This window comes from Amblyomma maculatum, chromosome 5, assembly GCF_055883805.1.
Source record: "Amblyomma maculatum isolate TAMU_Amacu chromosome 5, ASM5588380v1, whole genome shotgun sequence".
NCBI classification, from domain to species: Eukaryota; Metazoa; Arthropoda; class Arachnida; order Ixodida; family Ixodidae; genus Amblyomma; species Amblyomma maculatum.
In genome coordinates, this window is record NC_139348.1 from 98,122,649 (window position 1) to 98,140,882 (window position 18,234).

Sequence of the window (18,234 nt, forward strand, 5' to 3'; positions counted from 1 at the left end):
ATGGGGTTGAAAAATTCTTTCGGGGCGCGAAATTCAGGAAAGGAACGAAGCTTTTTGTAGCAGGCCTTGCACAAGACGTGAAGATAATTTCATGCGACGAGCTCCAAGTAACAGCCCGGCGCGTTGCGTAGACCAGCATCAGTGCGTCATTGAAAACCATCAAGTTGAAGGTACGAAGTATATTTATCTACTGGCTTCTAGCATGCTGACTGTTGCGCTGCTAGCTTTATGCAATATAACAACCGTCCTAGATCATCGCTACATTCGTACAACTTAAAATGATGTTTGTGATAGCGACCGCACTTCCTCGTTTGTAAGCTGAAGGGAAAACACTTGGGTCGTAGGACGGGTGCCCTTTATCGTTCGATTTTGTATTTCTCACGAAATAGCTGCTGCATATCTTGGATTTCGTCGAAGGCACCGAATCCATGCCATCTTCGCTGCAGAGGTAAACATAAAAACAAATAAGCAGCATAACCTGCTACCCTCATGCAATAAGCGATCTGCGGCGCCTTTATCCATCGTCATGTATGTGCAGCATGCACGGCTGATGCCAAGAAGCGTCTCTTTTGGACATTTTATGACTTCAAAAAGTGCCTACTTCTGGGGCATAATCTGCGAAAAAAAAAATAAAATAAAATTATCTGTGATCAATCTTCTGATTACACCTGGACGTATGCGAGAGCAATCAGCATGGCAACGCATAGGTTCGGTTTGAAAGTAAAGACATGGCTTTTGCACGTAGTAGTTTACTCCGTGGTTTAAGTTTTATTTATGCCATAGACAACTCGCTTCACCTATGAGCACCGCTTGCCTCTCATCGTTGACCATTCTCATTTGAGTCTAGTAGACTTCTACTGGCATGATATCGTCTCTGCGTCGAAGTCCGGCACACATCGCCATCACAACGTTTGAACGAACCTTTTTGCCCTAGCAACTCGCTGTTGTCGTTCGCGTCTACCCACTATCGAGTTATCTGTCTTCTTCTTTCTCTTTTTCTTCTTATTTATTCTTCTTCATTCTGCTCTCTTCGGACAGTCATGGTGAAATGGGCAGACTGTGGCCAATGTAGCTGTCGCTACAAACAACGGAGCTTCAACTTACTTTTCGCGACGAACAAGGCGAATCCAACGCTGCCGTCTTTCCATCTCCCAATGCTGCCTTGGGAAGCAGTAAAAGTTTGTTCCAGCAGGCGAATTCCTGTATTACTGCAGCTTAAAAGAAAGCAATGTGTCCGGCTGTTTTCATGCGGCATTTGTGGTCGAGAAAAAGGCGCAGAGCTCATTCGTTGCGACGCGTACAGCACGGCACAGCACTTTGGGTGTCATCGTCTGCTCTAGCTTTCATGACACCGACAATCTCGCATTCACGAGTGGCGCGCATGTGGCTCCGGAGTTAGATGCGCAGAGTTCCATTGAGACAGGACTAATCGAAGGGCTGAGAGGGAACAATGAAAATCACTTCTCAAATCTGTAAGCAAACTCACATTACCTCATAAATATCGGCCCCGTTGGTAGCCAGGCATTCGCTTTAGCTGTTCCATACACAGCTATCAGACTAAAGGAATTGTATTAAGTGAGGGAAGCATCTCTCCGTTTTTGTTTCCTCGCTCCACATGTATCGCTGAAAGTTTCCCTTAATGCGGTTCCATACGTTAAGTATGTTGCAAGGGTCTTCTCGAGATTTTTAAGATGAGACCATAGGCTGCAACCTGCGTATAACCCCCTACTTAATCCAGCACTGCAGGTAGCGCTCAATGTTTTCGTTTTATTTTCACCTGAAAGTTCTCATTCAACACTGTCTTTTCGATGAAAGCGCATTCCCAATGCTTTTGTCGGTTCGCATCCTTTGTCACAGCGAAGAGCAACGACAGCTCGCCCTTTCGTCCACTGATATTCCGTTTTTAAACCAGGAGCGAAGTGATGCCGCAGATACCGAAGATTCGGCATCCCCAGGCTTTCAATGCCGCAAAGTCACAAAGAACCGCCAAGAACCTCAAACACAGCAAAAAAAAAAAACTGTAGGCGGCACACCGGGGCCCACCGGTTGTTTTTTGTTAGACCAAAACACAGCTTCAAACAGACCCTCCTCCGAGCAACCATTCTGCCACGTTTCGGGGCGCGCCTTGTTTGCCATCACAGGCCTGGGAGCCGCGTCGTTGCTTTGGGAAAGAGCGGGATAGAGACTGGAAGGAATTCATATTTGTTCTCTGCCTGGATGCGAGAAACCATCGGGTGGCATAGATGCTGCCTTCTGACGATTCACGCCTTTCGGCGAAAAATACCTGTTAGCTCAGGCAGCCTGATGCTCTAAGGCGCGACTGGATTGGAAAACATTTATTGTCAGCAATGAGCGATTTGTGGGCGCTATACTTAATGGTGTAAGGATTATTAATGCAGGCGAAAAATAAATACTGAATAAAATGCTATTCTATACAACTCGTAACAACGTCATTTGATTTCAATGGGCTTGACACTTGTTGCTGTTTTAAAAGCTTCATTATAGCTAAATAGGAAACACATTGTACGAAGTTAAGTCCGCCCACAGTGAAGGGAGCCTACCATTTGAAGGTTTTGACTGGGCTACATTATTAGAGACACTGAATTTGAAACCATGACCTCTAGAACTCTAGAATACGATTTTTGTCACCAAAAATTTTATCAAATGGCTTTGCTGCCGCCGATACAATGCCTCTAATTACATCATAAACACAACTGCGTGACATTTTCCTGGCCGATAAGTTTGGAAGAAACCATAAGATAAAGCATCCTACAAGCGGATTCAATCCCAGTATTTAGGCGACTACATTTAACATTACATATTTACAAAAGCAATTCCGCAATTTTGAAAATTGACCTCACTTTTGAAGTTGGTGGTCTTGACTTTCACAAAGCATTCATGCGCACTAAGAACGATTTAAACTGTTCCGAACCAGTGCTGCGCAAAGCATTTGTTTTAATTGCAGTTTATTAAGTTAATAAAATCTACTTTGTCACAGACACGCACTCACTGACCCTACTCTTTCCACGCATAGAAAATTTTAGATATTCACATATCCTTGCATCAAGCTTAACAGGCGTTAGCCATCGACTGCAGCAGCTATCGCTGTTGCGGCTTCTGCCTTGGCATGCGTCCGCACTTGGTCAGCTTTTCTGAAACATGCTAGAGAGTCAAGGACTCGAAACCGCTCAGTATAGCGCCCACACAGAGCTCAGTGCTGCGAATAAACTTCTTCCATCCTAGTCTCGGCAACAGGCACTAGCGTCTCGTTGTTCGGCGGTCTGGACATCCTGACTGGCACGGCTGTGGTCTCTGTATTTAACGGAATGGTGTATGTATATAGCGTATTTACGAAGTAATAAAGCTAACTGTGATCTAGGTTAATGAGGGGGGGGGGGCGCAGATCGTGCTTGACAGAGAAGACGACGTTCACTCTGCACCAGAAGAAAGTTTTATAATTAAAATCTGACGAAGGCGACGATGTTTACTACACAGCGGGAGACTTGTTGCAGTTTTACAGGAATCGTGATCCGCTGGGGTGATATCGTAGTGCTCTCGTGAGTGCTGACGACGACGAAGACGACAATGTTTGCTGCACAGCGTGATGGTTCAAGATGACAGTTATATCAGCTATCGACATTGATGGTTGTGGCCTGGAGAAATAGAGCTAACAATTTTAAAATAAAACTGTGAAGGAATAACTTTAATTATTGTGTACAAAATGTGCCAAATGTTGCATTGAACGTGATGAAGCATCTGTCACCTCATTCACATCAAGCAGCCGAAACAAATCAGCCTTGTTTTGTCGCAATGGTACTTAGATGTAGGAGCTTGCTTAAGTAAATACGTGATCCAGAAAAATAAAAGGGTAGAAAAACTAACGCAGGAATTATCCCGAGGTACAATCTTCATATAAAACCATGCTCTAGGGATATTGCGATTCTCTTATTTCATGGCCGTACTTTTCACTTGTACCATGCGGAAATCCTGGAAAAGTTTTCTACGGATATTCGGTTTGAGATGCGACGATTCGCAACAAGTGTGATATGAAATGACTACAGTTAGGTACGAAAAATACCGGAGAGCATTTGCTGCGCAGTTGGAGGCAGCGCTGCGTAGTGAAAACTCACGCGATTAATCTAGACTTATCCATCTCGCTTGCATCGCCGAAGCATCCGCAGGATAACTGAGTAAGACGAATAATGATAAAAGCTGTGCGCACTTTTTCCACAGGTTTAGAAAGATTGCTATTTAGGGCTGTCAACGAAGTGCAGGTAGAGTTTGATCTCAGTCTGACCTGAGAGTCCGGATTGCGCCGTCTCAAGCTTTCTCTTAAATCTTTCGTAATAACATAGCAAGAGCGGCCGCAAAGTGCTAGAATCATTCTGATACGGGCTATGCACAATATTGTCTGAGTGGGCTGAAGGAGTCGTGGTCACGGAACGTCCAGCGGAGGACTACTGTATACCATTAGCTGTCGATCACTACCCGCTCACTGCACTGAGGGCAGGCATCTGACAAATGCTTAATTTTTTAACTGTGCTTTTGTAGGATTCATATTAACGAGTGGCACTCGGGTTTGGCGTTCAACTTAGTACAAGGGAAACACTAACTACCGCATCAAGGTTTATAAAAATCTAGTTAGGCTCGTATCCATGGGAAATAAGTTAACCATAGATGGAGGGCTGATTAGCTTGGTGAACGTTTCTTGATACCAGAAAAAATGGCTTGCAGATTAGCATTTTTGGAGTTTTGTAAATTACAAAGATGCTTGTATGCGCTCTGCCAACAACAAACTGCGGAAACACGAAGGTGTGCCATAGGTATAGGCAAGCTTTTTGGTCGCACTGTCCCAAAAGGAATGGTGGTATGTATGATTATTCTCCACTAGACCGCTCCATTATAGGGTGGTCGCATTTGATTCGAGGGAATTTTACGATTAATAAATAAGAATATTGGGTGAAGCTAATACGAAGAGGCACAGAGTAGGCTGAGTGAACTGCTGCTTGAAAAAAAAAAAGACCAAAAACCTGGTGGTTATTATAAGCAAGAGGCATCTATCCTGGTAAGATGTTTGCTGTATGATTCACTGTTAGACACTGCGTTACTAATGCTTATGCCACACATTCATTATTACCATGCAAGAAGCCTAGAAAAATAGGCAGTTGGAGGATCAGCTTTTTTGCTTTAAAGGCTCACTGTCCGCCCTCCGGTCGGAAATATTTTCTTCCCCGGTGACTATGAGACTTCGCCCCCAGAACGCAAGACCAAATTTTTTTTTTTTTGAAGAGTAACTAATATCGCAGTTACAGCCACCGCAATCATCCGATTCTGTCGTGTTTCTCTCCTTCTGTTTCTTCGCAAAGGTTTTTCACTATCCTGCACGGTCGTCTAGCCTCCGCAAAACAAATTCTCCTTCCTCCGCGTTTGGCGGGAGGTGGGGCGTGGCACTCCGCGAGCGCGAAAGAAAAACAAAAAACAAAAACGGGCGAGGGAGTGCGCGCCTGTGGATTCAGTCTGGCCGTGGCGAGGGAAAAGCGCGCAGCGAGCGGTAGACACCCATCCTTCTCCCGTCAGTCAGCGAGACGGACCAACTGACGTCGTTTTCGACAAATGCGTCATAGCTGCGGCTCGACGGGCCAGCGCAGGGAACGGGGAAGCTGGCTTCCCGAAGGAGAGCATGAGAGAGCTTTGATTTGTATTCTTGTTGCTTTGCGGCGTTCGTGTCACTGTAGCAATTTGCACAGACTATCTCTAGTACACGATAGAAGCAGTAAGCTCCTTTGCTTAAAACGTCATACTATGGACAGTGACCCTTTAATGGCAAGCAATTGGCCAAAAATCATCTGTAGGTATCTAATCCCTGCACAACAAGAACTAAGTACTGCTTCTCTTTTCAGCTTCGCCCTACTGTGCAGATAGTGGGTCATGCAAACATCCAAGGCGAACGTTTCCTGAGTTAATTTTGAATATCCCCCGTAATATTTGCATTACTATCTCTTATAATATACCAAATGGTATTGCGCAGGTGCACGCTCAACATATCTTGCTCACAAACAAAAACAATTATTTCGAAAGTCCCACCGCACGTTTTTTTCCTTGAGGAGGACTAATTCTTTCTATTTTGGCATCAGAATTTTCGTCTCATATATATTAGATAGTGAGTTTCTTCACACATCAGGTTCTGTTTTAAATGGAGTCTCGTTCTAAAAGGTGATCGCTGTTAGGAATAATCCCGTTTACGCTTCTGTTTTTCAAATGTTCACTATGTGCATATGGATAAGAACGTTTACCCCAAAGGAACAGTACCAAAAGAGAAATGGCTTGTATTAAGCGGAATGTTAAGACATTACCAGCGCGCCCTAACTCTTCGACTTCTGTCTTTTGCCCTAAGCCTTTCCCGACATTTACAGCGTGTCAGCTGGGCCGAAGCTTTAATCTAAATGTCGTCTTCTGTTTTACACGTCTGCTAGGCTCACAAAATATTTGCTGCCTGCTTCCATCACACACATGCGGCACCGTCACTCAGAAATCAGTGGCTGCTTGACTGCCAGGCAGCCATCCCGGCGCACTTGTTTACAAAGCTCGAGACGCTGCAGCCTCCGAGTGCGTACTGCCGCTCTTTCCATGCCTAAGCGTACTTTTCTAGCTCTCTTACTGTTTCTCTATCATAGCCCAAGTTTCTTTTCAATGCAGGTATATAGACACTGGTATGAGAGAATTCTTAGTAAGCACTTCAGGTCGGCTTCTCGTTGTCGAGAGCGTTGCCACAGCTCGCCACTTGAATACTATAATTGCTTTAGAACTCTTGTGTGAGTGGCCTGTCTCGAGTGAATGGAAGGCTGAAGGAAGCCTGTGCTTCAACAAAGACCGGTGTATGCGCTGTATTGTCTCGGCATTCCTTTTCGGCAGCTTTTGAAGACTCCGTAATTAAAGTAAGATGACTTAGATGGATAGCGAAAGCAGAAAATGAAATGTCGTGGTAGTATTTGAGCTTTCAGGTAATTTTGCAGCTGTTTATACGTTAGCTCTATGGTCTGCTAAGAAATCATAGAAATCATGGCGTTGTAAGTAGTATGAGCAGGAAAGCGTTCTGTGGACAATTTTCCTTACAGGCTTGGAAGGAAAACACATAAAAGTGATAAAATGTTTTGTAAAATAAATGCAATATCTAAAAGAAATCTAAAATCATCGATATAGCGGCGCCATCTTGAGCGGTAGAAATACAGCTTTTTTATCCATTGTTGTTTCCAGTATGCTCATGGGAATGCGCTGAACTTTCTCCAAAAATTGTTGAAATTTGTCTACTGTAGTGGAGAGCATCCAACAAAGGGTTAAGGTGTCTCATAAAATTTCGCTTCTGATGTAGCATCCATCTGCTAGTAAGGTTAGAGACTAGGTTGCGGGAGAGTTTCGAATCCGGCGACATATGTATCTCGATTAATTCTGCGCTTTCCCCAAAACGAAACATGTTAATGACGTTTAGCGATTTGCGAAACATTTTCTAATCTCTTAAAGCCGAAAATTCGTGTAATGAAAATGAAATGTTGAAGAAGCTGTCGCGTTTTTACTTACGGCGACGTCCCTCTAATAATAATCGATGTCGCATACAGTTCGTTCACCCAAAAAGGGACAGACGGCCGCATGTGATGTTGAGAGAAAATACATACGACATAATTTCTTATCAAACTTGTCAAGCAAATGTTCACTGTGCGGCGTTCAGGGTGGTGTTATATCATCTCTTTCCATATCTCTTTCCACCTGCCAGTCAAGTTGGTGGCACGTTTGCGATAGAAGTCCGAATTGACTGTGCATCCACCTGAAATTATATAGTGCTAAATGTAAGGGTAGGTGGCCAGCGAGAATTCAGACAGATTCTGCACCTTCTTTTCCCCGCAATACAAACCAGCCTAATAATTGGCGGAATGAAAAAGCGGTGTTAACGGCGTTATCGCGTCTGCACTTCGGACGAAGCGTAAGCGTCCTGGTAATATGTCTTAACGAAGTAATACGACTGCAAGCCTATCTTGACCGCCTCGTAATACGGGCTATCTCCTGCCTTTCTGAAAGTTCCCGAAGAAAGGAGAGCAAAAGACGATAAAATATTTTTCTTCTGTGTGCACCAAACTCCTTATGATGGCGTCCCCGCCTCCAATTTCACCATCCTTATTATAGGCAAACTTTCAATCGCCGTGTTTCTAAAGAATATATAGAGCGAAAGACAGCAGTTAGTTTTGCGAAGTATTGATCCCTTACAGGGCAATTGTTTCGCACGTTCTTCTGATCGGAAGCGGTGTACTTACCGTCTTTGTAATTTCGCCGTCGCATGTATTAAAAAAAAAAAAAAAGCCGAATAGAGCATAACAGTCAGTTTTTCCAGAGAGAGGAACGATTGTTATTGCTTGCCTCTGCGCTCATGCTTCTTCGTTATGGGGTATTCAGGCGCATCTTCGCATTGGGCAAAGGAGCCTTTTGCCCACTCTTCGGAAGCGCAATGGCAGCGGTGTCCAGAGTGATCTTCAATAGTTTGCGAGATTCCCAGCAGCATACGCGCTGCATGTTTCCTGTAAACATTGCTAGCGCCCTCCAGAGTAATCTTGCCATTGTGCCCGATGCTCCAGCAACGCCAGCGAGCTCTGAAATATCGCATTTTTGGTGAAATAACCAAGCGGAAGGAGCGCATAAAATTATTCACAAGAAAGACAACACACACATAACTCCGTGTAGCAATGGACCTCTGCGCAGCGTGCTTTTAATCTCGGTTGCAAATTTCTTCTTGAACGCCGTTTACTCCTAATACTATTTGTTGACCCCTCAAAGCATTAGCCTTAGTTTTGTTTTGCTTGATTCTCAATGGGTCGACAGACTGCGACGCTGCTCTTCTAATACACAGTGTCTATCGTCCTTTCCGCTCATCCTTCCATACGGTACAGCAAAAATACACCAGCGGTTCCGAATGATATTTCCGGTATTTATATTGGTTTCACGCCGAAAAGGATTGTTGACATATTTAGAATGCGTTTATTCCTATTCCAGATATGCAATGCGTGCGTTCTTTTCGGACCTTTCATGCAAGCAGACGAGTTAGGCATAGCGAAGCAGTCTCTAAAAAGGAGACAAACGATGTCGTCAGTTCCGCCATGACATTTTAAAAGAGCATGGCTATATGCTATTTTGTGGGACATGGTAAGGGACAACACAGCAGAAACCACTGGACAAAGGCAAGGAGAGGATACTGCCTTGTGTAGTCTCCTTGTCTCATTCCCGTGTTTTGGGTGGTGTTGTTCCTTACCGCAATGGCAGCTGTGGGAGTTCATTTCAAATTCAAATGTGTATTGTTTAAGGGACGCGGTATGCACAGATACTGATACTATGATTTTGACGCTTTGTCTTGCTTGGGCAGTATGTTCGGGCTTAGTGATTAGTTACGAAGCACAAAAGGTGGACAGGTCAGGGAAATAAAAGGGGGTGCTACAAGCAAACAAATACGGACGAGAAAGGAGCACAACAAGCGCGGACTCATGACTGACGTTATTCGAAAAACGAAGCACGTTTTATAGCTTGAAATTGTCATATCACACATCATGCGCAGATGAATAACCTGCCTTTATTCTGATACAGTTTGATTGACGGATCACTTACATAATGTTTACCTGTAGTTCTTATACACAACGCTTTAGCTGACTCACGCTCCTCCTCAAAACTTTCGCATCTGCCAGCAAAGCCAGGCATGTCTTATCGCGTGTAGCATTCAGGTATGCGCTAAAGTGCATCCTGATTTCTATGAAGGCTGGAGTACTTATAAGTTCTCTGTCAAACCTCGGCCCATCTGAGCGATCTATAGGCAACCTGGACTGCCTAGGTGGCGCTGAATGGTTTCCACTGCGAACCTCAAAAATACTGCTGTTAGCCGCTTAGTTCGCAATATAAACTACCGAGAATACTGAGCAGCATTAGAGATAGGCGTGTGACAGATAACGTCCTTGCCCAGGCACTCTCGATATAGCCCAGTTATCTGACACAGACCATGCAAAGCTTCAAGAGAGCGTGTAATCTGATCATTGTAAGCTCATGCAGGCGACGTGAAAACACCCTACGATGCCGCCTCAAAAGTATTTGATCATCTCGCTAGGATATATGTTAAGGCGGGGCGGTCGATCCAGCAAACTTCATTGTAGGTTGCTTATACTCGGCCAGAGGTGAGGGGGATATCGTACACAACACCCGTCAGGCACTTGACGAAACGAGTTGCATGGCGCTTCAGGCTGTTGTCTTTACTCTTATCTCCGAATATGTTTTGAGGGCACAATGAAGCTCATTTGCACCGGGCGGAAAAAACCAGCCCACCGTAGCGTTTTGCCGATTTTTTCAGGTTGTGGAAAATTCCGTGCACATACAATAGGACTGCGGGCCTCATTTCCTTTGAACTGCCATTACATGACACGTGCTATCTTTAAGTTTGAGCAGAAGCTTGTCTGTCGCTGTAACAATGATTGAAATAGGAAACCCAGCCTTCGTCATCTTAATGAGCTCGCGTCTTATACCCTAGTCACACGGTCATTTTCAAAGGCGATTGAGTCGATAGCCTTCGAGATTTTCAATCGCGATCGAACTCGAAGGAGTTGTGCCGCTGCTACACGGCAAAACTCGAAGGCTATTGAAATAGTTTTGGTGTTTGCCGCCAAACTTTCGTGGCGTCACTATCGTTGCTTTCGATTTTGCTTAAAGAACTGAAGTCTTTCTATAAATGCAAAATACAATATATATGTTACCTTTTTTTAGCAACTGCAGATTTTTAGTTGTTAATAAAGGACAACTGTGTGTTATTTTTGTAAACGCGTTGACGTTCATAGGAATTGTCGCAGTTTTGTAATGCTCTCGCAACACTGATATTGCTGATATCGCGGCCATTTGCTTGTGGGTTTTGTGCGGCGGAGGTTGCTTTCTGTGTTGCTGCTGTGTTCATACAGGTTGCAATCCAGGCCATCTCCCTATCGATCTTGTGTGTTTGTTCACGTTTATCGCCATGAGTGACGAAGTGACGGATGCAAAGACCAGGGTCATGGTTCTGCTCGCTGCCATCTCCCAGCTTGACGCTGACATCGAGGCGTCAAAAGCTGAGGCAGATGCCATCGAAGAAGAGCTGCTACTGCTGACTGGACTAAACGCGGCCGCATTTTCATGCGGCACAACCGTCAACCGTGAAAGATGGGCTTTCAATCGTAACACTAGGTGGTTTGAGGAGACGCTGCCGCAACTCGGCGAAAAGTACTTCAAGTGCGCGTTTCGAGTCACGCCATCTACGTTTCGATACATTGTCGAAACGGTGCGACCGCTGCTGGAGCGGCAAGACACGAACATGAGGGAAGCCATCCCTGTTGGCAAGCGGGTCGCCATCGGGTTATACCGGCTGTGTTCTTCAGGCGAAGAACGCAGTATCGCCGAGCTTTTCGCCGTCGGACGCTCGACCGTCAATGAAGCTTACCGCGAGTTTTGCGAGGCCGTGGTGGAACTGATGGAAAAACAGTGGGTAAAGATGCCGACGCGCAGCACGATGCCGGAGCACATCAGGGAATTCTACGCTGCGTGCCAATTCCCGCAGGCAGTTGGGGCGTTGGACGGCTGCCATTTTCCAGTGTCGCCTCCCACGGAAAACGCCGCCGTCTACCGGAATTACAAAGGATGGTAAGCTCTCAATCTGCTGTATAGGCACCCTGCAATGAAGTTTGCTGTGTCGATCGCCGCGCCGTAACACATACCCTAACGAAAAGAGCAAATACTTTTAAGGCGCTTTCGTAGGGCGTTTTCACACTACCTGCATGAGCTTACAGGCATCAGATTGCACGCTGTGGCGAAGCTTTGCATGGCTTGCCAGATAACTGGGCTACATCGAGAGCGCTTAGGCAAGGACGTTATCTGTCACATGCATATCTATAACAGGGATCAATATGCTCGGTCGTTTATCGCGAACCAAGCGTCTAACAGCAACATTTTTTAGGCGCACTGTGGAAAAAATGCAGCGCTGCCTAGCCAGTGCAGGTTTCCTATAATGGTAATCGGTATATATTGAGCGTCGACATGCAATTAAAACTGTGCTATCGGATGTCATACTTTGGGCGCCAGGGTCGGCAGCGTATTGGCCCCTCATGCATGCAAATGATTCATGCAAGAGCAAACAAAAAAAGCTTATGGCAAGCATTGCAATGCTACGCGCAAATTGTTTTTGTTATGTACTGACTGCTTGGAAATGATAAATTAACCCTATAAATTTTTATTACAGGTACAGCATCATCCTACTTGCACTTGTGGACCACCGCTACAGGTTCCTTTACATTAAAATAGGATCCCCAGGCCGCTGCCATGACTCCCATGTGTACAGTGGGTCAAAGCTTGAGCAAGCTGTGAACAGCTCTCTGTTCCGGCAGCCAGTCACCATGATGGGTAGCACTGCAGTGCCTCCGGTCATATTATGTGACCAGGCATTCCGCTGACTGCCAACCTGCTGAAACCATTCAGCCACCGGGCCCATATGAGTGCCGAACAAAGGCAGTTCAATTATCGCTTGTCAAAGGCAAGGCGAGTGGTCGAAAACGCCTTTGACAGACTGAAAGCCCAGTTCCGCTTCATTATGAAGCGCATGGAATGCACAATCGACAATTCCCGGCTGGCTGTTCGTGCGTGCTGCATTTTGAATAACGTTTGCGAGGAGCTTGGAGATGCCGTGCTGCAGCAGTGGCTCACAGAAGTGGAGAACTCCAATGATGGCCTCCAGCAGCCACAGCACAACACAGACGTAGAAGAAAGCACCGGCAACGAGGTCAGGACAGCACTCGTCGAATTCTTCAAGCACAGATGATTTCACATGGCTGCTGCGGCTATGTGTACACTGCAGTGTACCAGGACAAGGATGTGCCGAGTTTGTCAGGAAGACACAAAAACGGTCCTTTTCAGGACCACCAAGTGTGTGCCTTGGCAAAGCCACAGTGCAGACCCCTCCGGAACCAGTTCCCTCTCTATAGTGTGTCATTATTTACAATACACACATCTAGACAGTCAGATTACCTCCAAACTCCCTGTAATTTCAGAACACAACTAATTTCTACTGCAATAGGACATAATGTACCAGAGCATGGCAGTACCTTTTCTTGCGTGTCTGTAATAACAGACTGCATTGAATATTTCAGTGCAAAATCAATGTTTGAGGCCGTAGTGACATCACCTAATGTAGTGAAGAAACAGCTTGCATAGCATTGCTGTAATTTCCACTGCATCGCCATTTCTACACACAATAGAAAATGGTGAAGCTGCTATACTTATACGTCGTTTCACAAGCTGTTTGCAGCACTACGAAAGCAATAAGGATAGCACGCATTGTGTGGCTGTGTTCCTGCGTGCCTATCGCTGACGGCAGCACAAAAGATTATGAGCATAGCCATGCAATGCGCACCACCCTCATTGGCCCAGATTGCTCTTAGCTTTCGTAGTGCTGCAAAGAGCTTGTGAAACGGAGTATAGTATTTTTAAAGACGCATTCGTAGCAACAGGAAAAAATTGAAATGGGCTAAAAGCACCATGTCAAAAGATGTGCACCATGCATCATAAGCAGCACTGGAATGTGTATCATGCATATTCTGGAGCAGACAAATGCTTCATCAAAGCATGTGCCTACTTTCTTACGAACGAGCTTTCAGCCAATATAGAGGTCTGATTGCTGGCGTCTCTTCTGGAGCACAACTAAGGTCATGCTGTTATACTCAACACAGAAGTAGCACAAATTGTTAACAGTATCTTATTTTATTTCTGGAAGTAATCTTTCAGTATATTAATAAGTTCAACTTGCAGAGCAATTTGTCGCTCCCTCTGTTCATATTCTTTTGCGCGGGCTGCAAGCAACTGTTCCCGCAGAACCTTTTGTTCTTGCAGTTGTGCCGCTTGAGCGTCTGCTTGGCAGTTTCCCTGCCGCTTTCTCTTTCTTGCCAGAGGCGTAGGGTGTGGTGGTGCGGCACACGACTGTGGTGGCGTAGGCGGTGTGGCACATGGTGTAGGCTGTGTGGCACATGGCACAGGCTGTGTGGCACGTGGCGCAGGCGGTGTGGCACATAACGTAGGTGGTGGTGCCTCCTCGAAGTCCTCTGCGCCAGGGCTGCTGCAACGCAGGCCATCGTCCGTGCTGGGCAGGGGTGCTGGGATTTCCTTCAATGTGCTGGGGTCTTCCCCTCTTTCCATTTGCAGAATTATCTGCATGGCAGTCATAAGAACATTATGCAGGAGAACTGAATAGACAGCAAAAGATTCTTTTCACAAAGCTCCACATTTCTATTTTTTTTTCTTTATTTGTTCTAAGAACAAGTACACACAGTCTGTTGGACACATAACTTTTACGGCTACTGATGGGTCGAAATACAAAACAAGCACAATGTTACTGGCAGACACGGTAAAGAAAAAAAACTTTAAACGCACACAAACTACTACATTCTTACATTTCGATGGACATTAGCTAGTGTTTGATAATGGGTAGCCTATATTCATTTATGTACTTAGAAGAAGTGCATGCAACTGCCCTTAATGACATGGCTATGCTGAAATAAACACTGCTTTGTCTAGTTTACTCCTGTTGTGCTGTTTTCCTATGACATTGTGGCACAGGCAGTGTACTGAAATAAACTTCCTGTACAGGCATCCCGGCACAAACGCAGACGGTGCATCAGCTCCTGTTTTCAGCTATATGTATGCTGACTGCGATTTCAACCCATTACTGGGCATTAACTTCATAACAAGCACTGGAATGCTCTCTACAGAAACAACACTAATAAAGAAAAGCACGCTGTGCAACAAATACCACTGCTAAAAGCTGCAATAAATATTACCGTGTACTTCCTCAACTGTCACGTCGCTTTCCTGCGCCGTAGTCGGGTCATTGAGTGGGAGCGTCCCCAGAAATCCATGAATTCTCCAGAAGAATTCCCAGGGGACAGCTCCCGAGCCCGTCGTTCGCTTCCTCAGCCACTGCCTGAAAAGTGTAGGCAGTCAACTGTTCAGAAAAGAGAATACAGGAAAGTGGAATGGGGAAAAAAAAAAGTGATTTTGCGCTTATCTAGCCTAGTGCATGCAAAACTATGCTGGCTTTGAGCACTTCAGCAGGTGATGTTTACAAACTTGCAAAGGCTTGTGGAATCATTTTAGCGGTAAAAACACGGACACAAAGAACACGATACACAAGGGACACTTAACGCTAACAAAATTATTCGAAGAAGAAATTACCAACTAGCCCAGCTTGCAGTTTTAACGAAGTTGCAAAGGCTCTGCGCCAACATTTTAACGCGACGGACACCATGAATATAAACCACGTGCACAAAAAAAAGTCACTTACCGGTATGTTTGGCCTAAATTCTCTATCTTATTGTGGACCTGGGCGCGCGTCCTGACGAAGCCGTAATTCCGCAGGGCTGCAGCAATATCTTCGTAAATCCCCCCATTCCTTTTCTGACGACGGAGGTCGTTGAGGCGATCTTCCCACAGATCTATCAGCAAATACGTTTCGCGCTCACTCCACAAGTGCCGCGATGCCGGCGCGACGGAAGCACGTTTTTTATCTTGTTCAAACGTCATGTCAAAAAAAAAAAAGGCACGTAGAGAAAAGGAGGGACAAAAAGAAAACACCTGATAACCGCTGGTTCAATTAAAAAAGAAAACGCTTTAAATGAATTTGTAAAATTTAACGAAAGAAAGGCAGACAAATATTATTGCTAACGATCGACAACCGTGCACCGTGGTCCGAGGACTACACCAAAATGGCTGTGCTTTTCATTGTGTTTGCTTTTCTTGGCGGCGCAGGTTACAGTGGTAGATAGCACAAATATAATGCGCCGAAAATAAAACAATGCTATTTTTAAATTATTACACACACTAATATTTTACCGAGTAAATTAAAGATGTGAAATAATAACGCTTTTTAATGTTTTGGTATCGTAAACGCGTTGTGCGCGAGGGTGCGCGTGCGTCAACGCTAGCAACCTTGCGCGACGTTCGATGGCCTTCGAAATCTCGATAGAGTTCTGAGCTGCTCCGTTGACTCGATAGACTATCGACTCAATGGCCGTTGAAAACACCCGTGTGGCAGCGTTCGAAGGCCTTCGAGTCGATAGACAATCCGTTCGAGGGCTTTCGAAATGACCGTGTGACAGCGGTATTAGGCGCTCATGTACCAGGCTTGCGTAAGACGTGGACAAGGTGCCTGGCAAGCAATACATTCCGATGGCTCGTTTAGTCTTAAAATGTGCTGACCATTTGAATTAAAATGACTGACCGACTAGCGCAACAACGCACACTTGGAGACAAGCGCTATCAGAAGTTTAATAAAATAAAGTTCCCGGTTAACATTGTTTAAAGGCACACTAAAGAGAGAAAGCAAGTGGGTTTGCATCGATAGAATGCCAGTTCCTGATTACAAAAAGACCACTCTTACTGAAAACAGAGCTGTTATAAGGTAGTAAAGAAGAATAACAGAAATACAGGTATCGCCACCACAGCCAAACGGCCGAGGTTCGCAATCACAAATCACGTGACGCGCTAGGGATCCCGGAGGCTGACAAATGCGAATTACGTTGCATGTTTGAATGCCGTAGTACGTTTTTTCTCAAACATGATAACACGCTTTTATCATACGTAAACGACGGCGAAAAGACAACGTAAACGTTGCAAGGCAAATACAAAAATATACTTGGAGGCGCCACATGCGCCCACTTCAGTTTTGGTTATGTTTCGGCTCAGGCATTTCGTGCGCACTCGGATAGTTTGTTTGAAACTGCAGCGCCTGAATTACGAGCTTGGAGCAGCAGATGCGTCTTGATGGTTCCCATTTGAGCATTCGGAGGCACGAGCGAGCGAAATCCGCTACCGCCGACACACTCCTTCGTTCACACTTCTGCGCCAACATATCGCCGCCGTTGCCGCTTCGACTGCGACCTGACCGCTTGACTGCAGCTACGTACGCCACGAAAAGCATACATATGCTAAATACCGAAGGAAAAACGCATTATCATTGAATTGTTCACTAAATCATGGCACATCTGACCAACATATACTGCGTCAACAAGACCTTCAACGTGCTTTTTGCAGGCGTCGTAAACAAAAGGGGCATACTTGCCGCTCATACCAAGGAGAGCGTCGATATATTGCGCTCGTCGCCCGGCGAAAAAAAAGGCCTCGAGTAAAAAGTAAAAACTAAAAATAACGAAGCACCAGAAATACATTACAAAAGGTTAAAAAAAAAATCGATTTTGTAAAAAAAAAACAAAAAAAAAAAACGTCAGAAACGGTAAGACGAACTCGCTACTTCTTGCTCTGTAACGTTCGGCGCTAACCGCTCGGCTACGCCACAAGACCCTTCGAAATATTTATAGTTTTTATGTCATGGCCCCATTTACAATAAAGTGTTTCTGCTGCCGGTCTAAAAATTACAACTTCTTGATCATCGGCGCATGCTACCTGCTCTCACGTCTTGCAACTAATGTTCTGGATGCCTATGCGCACTATATTGTGCACTGGATCCATTTTAACATGTGGAATTTCCCAGCGCTGGCAAATGTAGTGGCGCCGTCACTTCGGTCATGTTCTGCTACCGTGGACGTAATTTTCGCTGAACACGGAGCTGTAGCACAAACCTTGAAGGAAAAAAGTGCGACGAAGCTTCAAAACTGACAAGCGCAGCAGCGAGGACACTATTTTGCTGGTAACTAAATCTTATTTGTATGTAAACATGTCAGGAAGCGTTGCGATGACCGAGGGCTTGGTTTGTTTATACACAGTGCAAGAAGGAGCGCAAAAGCTTGAGAAACATGTAAAGTATCGTGCATTACAAGCGCTCTATGTTTGTTATTTTTCTTCCTTTATGGGCCCATCGCTCGATAAATTACTCTCTTCATCGTTTTATTTATTTCGGCTGAGGCCGTCATTGCGAGTACGCTGTTGCCAAGTTGGCCCTTGAGGGATGCGACGCCGCGGGCCGCGCCGGCTCGCTAGCTATCACAGAGTCTCCGCTTACGTCATAGTGTGCGTCACTCAACTCCAAGTACGTAGTTGGAGGCCACAGTTTGAATTCGACCGGCGGGAACAAGAAAAAACCTCAACTTCTTATCGCAATATCTCAGCAATTATTCGATTTTTTGCTGCCGGATATGCGGCGACAGTGTCACCAAATGTAGTTTATTAGATTTTCATACCATCTTTGGCTGT

At 45.2% G+C, this 18,234-nt stretch overlaps 1 protein-coding gene across 1 annotated transcript; it reads right to left on the reverse strand.

Moving 5' to 3' along the window:
* Window positions 1-13,794: 13,794 nt before the first annotated feature.
* Window positions 13,795-15,609, reverse strand: LOC146188987 (uncharacterized). Its single transcript, XM_084605149.1, has 3 exons — window positions 15,371-15,609; window positions 14,875-15,010; window positions 13,795-14,238 (listed from the first exon to the last, which is right to left on the reverse strand). The coding sequence occupies exons 1-3, from the start codon at window positions 15,607-15,609 to the stop codon at window positions 13,795-13,797; spliced, it is 819 nt and encodes a 272-aa protein (XP_084461275.1).
* Between the last annotated feature and the right edge of the window lie 2,625 nt (window positions 15,610-18,234).